This window comes from Melozone crissalis, unplaced genomic scaffold, assembly GCF_028551555.1.
Source record: "Melozone crissalis strain CALT ecotype California unplaced genomic scaffold, PUWL_Pcris_2 ptg000043l_1, whole genome shotgun sequence".
Taxonomy (NCBI): domain Eukaryota; kingdom Metazoa; phylum Chordata; class Aves; order Passeriformes; family Passerellidae; genus Melozone; species Melozone crissalis.
The window spans coordinates 3,817,977-3,823,645 of NW_026535821.1; the positions used below are offsets into that span (position 1 = coordinate 3,817,977).

Here is a 5,669-nt window from a genome sequence, read left to right on the forward strand (position 1 = left end):
CAGGGCTGAGAGCAACTGCCCGGCACTGGGGGCGCTGGCAGGGGGCACAGCTGCCTCAGGGTGATGCTGTCCCCAGTGCCCAGCTCTGGACAATGCTGTCAGCGCAGGCAGGGATGGACCTGCATCTCCCTTCATCCAATGCCATCATAAGGACACTTGCAAGTCCCTCTGAGATTTCAGTCCAAGCTGGGCGCTTCAATCCAGGGTGCAAACCGGTTCTAGAGCATCTCTGAGTTGTAAGACTGATGGGGAAAGGCAGAGGTGTTCTGACACTGAAAACGCTGCTGGGTTGGTGAAATGAGCAACATGAGCCCTTGGCTACAAGTGTGGAGCTGGAGTGGTGGATCCATCTGCTCTCAGCAGTGTCTGGGGTTTTCTTACAGCAACATGGGAGTGTGCAAATCCTCCATTTGAGAAAAGGGAAAGCCAGAGAAACTCCAAACAGAATGAAGTGAGAGACCATCTCTCCTCAGTCTCCACTCTTAATCTTGCCTCAGGGAACTCACTCTGCTATTCCAGAGGGCTGGAGAAAAGCTGAGAGTTTCTCATACTTAAGAATAGCAGGAGAGACACGGGGGGAGCTTAAAAAGAAAACCACAGAACACATGAACACCAAAAGCTGTGTGTGTGTTCCAGAGAAGGGTGTATGAGAAATGGCTTTGATTTTGGTTACAGGTATCTCCTCTCACACTTCACTGTCCTTTTCTCCATGAACAGGACCCCATGTGCAACTCCAGCAAATGTCCAACAGCAGCTCCATCAGGCATTTCCTCCTGCTGGCACTGGCAGACACGCGGCAGCTGCAGCTCCTGCACTTCTGCCTCTTGCTGGGCATCTCCCTGGCTGCCCTCCTGGGCAACTGCCTCATCATCAGTGCCATAGCCTGCGGCCACCACCTGCACACACCCATGTTCTTCTTCCTGCTCAACCTGGCCCTCACCGACCAGGGCTCCATCTGCACCACTGTCCCCAAAGCCATGCAAAATTCCCTCTGGGACACCACGAACATCTCCTACACAGCATGTGTTACTCAGCTCTTTTTCTTCATGTTCTTCATCTCAGCAGAGATTTCACTCCTGACCATCATGTGCTACAACCGCTACGTGTCCATCTGCAAACCCCTGCACTACGGGACCCTCCTGGGCAGCAGAGCTTGTGCCCACATGGCAGCAGCTGCCTGGGCTAGTGCCTTTCTCACTGCTCTGCTGCACATGGCCAATACATTTTCCCTGCCCCTGTGCCATGGCAATGCCCTGGGCCAATTCTTCTGTGAAATCCCACAGATCCTCAAGCTCTCTTGCTCAAAATCCCTCCTTAGGGAACTTGGGCTCATTGCCGTCAGTGCCTGTTTAGCACTTGGTTGTTTTGTGTTCATTGTTTTCTCCTATGTGCAGATCTTCAGGGCCATGCTGAGGATCCCCTCTGAGCAGGGACGGCACAAAGCCTTTTCCACCTGCCTCCCTCACCTGGCTGTGGTTACCCTGCTCCTCACTACTGGCACATTTGCCTACTTGAAGCCCTCCTCCATGTCCTCCCCATCCCTGGATCTGGCCCTGTCAGTTCTGTACTCGGTGGTGCCTCCAGCCCTGAACCCCCTCATCTACAGCCTGAGGAACCAGGAGCTCAAGGCTGCAGTGTGGAGACTGATCACTGAATGCTTTCACAAACATTAAACTGCTGGCCAGTGTTTGCAAATTACTTTCAATAAAAGTCATCTTTGATAGTTTTTGTTAGTTTTATTTTGAAGGTTTTTTTCCTTTCTTATAATTTTTAAATCTTGTCCACAGAAAAATGTCATTGTTTGTGACATTCTCTCATTTTGTTTCTCTCCACATTCCCTGTGACCACAGACTGTGTCAGTGAGGGGCTGTGCTTTTGGTGACTTTAAAGGAGCTAAAGGATCTCCCAGCAAAGCTTTCTGCAGAGATGCCCTATTGTTGCCTTCTCTGGAGCTGCAGCAGCAATGTCTGTGTGCAGAGCTGGAGGCAGATCAGTTCTAGCCCAGCAGCTGTGCCCAGAAGCAGCAGCACTTGGTGTTGCCCCACTGCCCTGGTGGCCCTGGTGTTGCTGTAGGGCCTGATTGCTCTCAGGGCCAGCCACAGTCCTGGGTGTCAGTGCCGGGGCTGCAGCAGGGACAGGCAATGGGCACTGCTGGGGCAGCGCTGATGCCTCAGGCCAGGGCCTGGGGGCTTATGGCTCCTTGCCCAGGCTATCTCAAGAACATGCCCAGGCCAATGCTCAGCACACAAAAGCCCCGTGAGCAGCCCCAGGCTGGCCGTGAGCAGGCTGGGGGCAAACAGGATGGCTGGGGCTCTGCAAGGGCCCTGGGGCAAACGGGAAGGAGCAGCAAAGAAGGGGGTGCTCCATCCCCAGTGCGCTGCACAGCCCAGGACAGCGTCCCACAGCGTCCTCATGGAGCTGCCAACAACATCCCCCCTCTGCAGCCCTGGCCTCACCCCCAGACCACACAGGTGCCCCATCCTTGCAGGCACAGACATGGCAGCACTGGCTCAGCAGCCCCTGTTTGCATTGCACACAGCAGGCGGGAGCACCCCCATGCTGTTGGTGTGGGGACATGAACCTGAGGGGGCACAAATGCCATCAGCCCCTGGGGCCAGCAAGGGCTGGGGGACACCAGGGAAACCACCCAGGTTTTTCCTGGCCTCTGCAGTCAGCCAGAAAGTTTGTTCCCATTAGCTGGGAGTTTCCTGTGCCACTGCAGACGCTGTTGCTCAGAGCCAGGGCTGCCTGGCAGCCACCCCCAAATTGCCCTGAGCCTTTCCACTGCTTCACCTTTGCTTTCTTTACTCTTCCCTTATACAAATTTCTTCCTCTTACCCATCCTTCTTCCCTCCCTTGCAAACATCCCATCCCTGTTTGTCCTTTCCACTCTGGCCCCACTCCCCATTGCAGTTTCTGACTTGGTTCCATGGGATTGTCCCTTGGGGAGCAGGATAATCCTACAAGTGTTGCAGGAATTGTCTTCAGGGTCTTTGCAGTGTCTGCTGCTGCTCCCTTGCCAAAGGCACCCCAGGCCAGGGGGCACATCTGGGCTGCTGTGTCTGGCTCTGGGGCTCCCTGTTCTGGGCAATGAGGAGGAGCTGCAGGGGCTCTGCAGGACTGACAGGATGGGCTTTGGGGCTGGCAGGAGAAGCTGAGGGACCTGGGCTGCTGCAGCTTCTGAAGAGGAGGCCCAGGGCTCATCCTGGAACTGCTCCAAGGGTGGTTCCAGAGAGTCACAGAATCAGCAAGGTTGGAAAAGACCTTGGAGATCATCAAGTCCGACCTGTGCCCTGACACCACCTTGTCTCCCTGAGCCTCCTCTTCTTCAGGATAAACAACCCCAGCTCCCTCAGCCACTCCTCACAGCTCTTGTGTTCCAGACCCCTCCCCAACCTTCTTGCCCTTCTCTGGACACACTCCAGCCCCTCCATGTCCTTCCTAAATTGGTGGGCCCAGAACTGGACACAGCACTCGACATGCTGCCCAACCAGAGCTGAGCACAGGGGAAGAATCCCTGCCCTGCTCCTGCTGGCCACACCATTCCTGATCCAGGCCAGGAGCCATTGGCCTTCTTGGCCACCTGGGCACACTGCTGCCTCATGTCCAGCCTGCTGTCCATCAGTCCCTGCAGGTCCCTTTCTGCCTGGCTGCTATCCAGTCACTCTGTCCCCACCCTGTAGTGCTGCAGGGGTTGTTGTGGCCAGAGTGCAGGACCTGGGACTTGGACTTGTTAAACCTCACCTTGTTGGGTTTGGGCCCTGGATCCAGCCTGTCTCGGTCCCTGTGCAGAGCCCTCCTACCCACTAGCAGATCAACACTCTCAGACAACTTGGTGTCACCACGCTTCCATAAGGCCCCAGAGTGTCACAATGGTCTCGATGACTCCATGAGGCCTCCCAGTTTCACATTGTCTCTTTGGTTCCATGGGACTCCTTGGTGTCACAAAGTCCCTTGGATCCTTGGGCCCTGCAGGGTCACAATGGATCCTTGGTTCCATGAGGTCTGGCAGTGCAGCAATGCTCTCCTTGGTTCCACCATGTCACAATGGCCTCTTGGTCCCAAGGGCCACCACAGTGTCAAACATGTTTCCTTCATTCCAGGAGTCCCTGAGGAACAGCACTGCCACCTTGGTTCCATGAGGCCCCGCAGTGTCACGATGGCCCCATCATGACACCAGGACCTGCTCTTTCACAATGCTGTGCATGGTTCCACAAGGCCCTCCAGGGTCACAGTGGCCTCTGTGGTTACACCAGGACCCAGACTCTCACCATGGACTCCTTGCTTCCATCCAGCCCCGCAGTGTCACAATGGCCCCTTGCTTCCCCAGGGCCCTGCAGTGTTACAATCATCAGAGAATCAACCAGGTTGGCAAAGGCCTTGGAGAGCATCAAGTCCAACCTGGGACCCAACACCACCTTGTTACCCAGACCATGGCACTGAGTGCCACATCCAGTCTTTCCTTAAACACTTCCAGGGATGGTGACTCACCCACCTCCCTGGGCAGCCCATTCCAATGCCCCATCATCCTTTGTGTCAAGAATATTTCCTAATGTCCAGCCTAAACATCCCGTAGTGCAGCATAAGGCTGTGTCCTCTTGTCCTGTCACTGTTCCCTGGGAAAAGAGCCTGATCCCCACCTGGCTGCACCCTCCTGTCAGGGAGTTGTAGAGAGTGATGAGATCTCCCCTGAGTCTCCTCTTCTCCAGGATAAACAACCCCAGCTCCCTCAGCCGCTCTTCCGGGACTCATGCTCCAGACCCCTCATCAGCCTTGTTGCCCTTCTCTGGACACGCTCCAGCCCCTCCATGTCCTTCCTAAACTGGGGGGCCCAGAACTGGACACAGCACTTGAGGTGCTGCCCAACCAGTGCTGAGCACAGGGAAAGAATCCCTGCCCTGCTCCTGCTGGCCACACCATTCCTGATCCATAGGAGTGCCAGGAGTTGGGTGAGGGAAAGGGTGGGGAGAGGATGGGGAAAAAGTGTTCTTGATTGCCAGCCATGGAGGATTTTGATTTTCATATCTGTTCAGACTGCATCAGAAGATGCTGGAGATAAATAGAGAGTGGACATTGATGATATCAGTCTATAAACAGGAGAAGACAACAAGATAAAACTGTTCCCTCTGCATTTTTTTTTCCATTACAATATATTCACTTTGAACACATTTCCTGAATCTGTCTGAATAATCACAGAAGAATTGAAAACCTAAATTATTCTCAGGGGCTTGTCTTTTTCAAGTATTTTGAACAAATGTTTACGAGCTTTTCTCACTGAATTCCTGAACTGAAGACCTCAAGAAAGATGTGGCCTCTGGAGTAGGAAAATTCATCAGCAACATCCAAGTGGCTGAGGATCCATCCCCATCAGAGGAGCAATGAACAGAAATGGGCACAACTTTGTGGCTGCCCCAGCTTTGGCATGGGCCCTGGGTCTGGAGCAGGAGCAGCTCTTGAGGGCCCCAAGGCCGCCGCTCTTGTGCTGCCCTGGGCAGATGGGATGGCAGCAGGGGCTGCAGAGCTCTCAGCATCTCCTGCAGAGGAGAGAAGGGCACCCAGGGGGCCTCCTTTCCTTGGCCAAGCACCTTACCCCATGGTGGGGCTGAGTCCTGTGGCAGCAGCAGCTGCTGCTGTGCCCTTGCCAGGGGCTGAGGCCGTGGGGCAGTGCC

At 54.8% G+C, this 5,669-nt stretch overlaps 1 protein-coding gene across 1 annotated transcript; it reads left to right on the forward strand.

The window, feature by feature from the left end:
- The first annotated feature begins 740 nt into the window (after window positions 1-740).
- Window positions 741-1,673, forward strand: LOC128942821 (olfactory receptor 14J1-like). Its single transcript, XM_054285472.1, has one exon. It carries the CDS (start codon window positions 741-743, stop codon window positions 1,671-1,673), a length of 933 nt encoding a protein of 310 aa, XP_054141447.1.
- The last annotated feature ends 3,996 nt before the right edge of the window (window positions 1,674-5,669 follow it).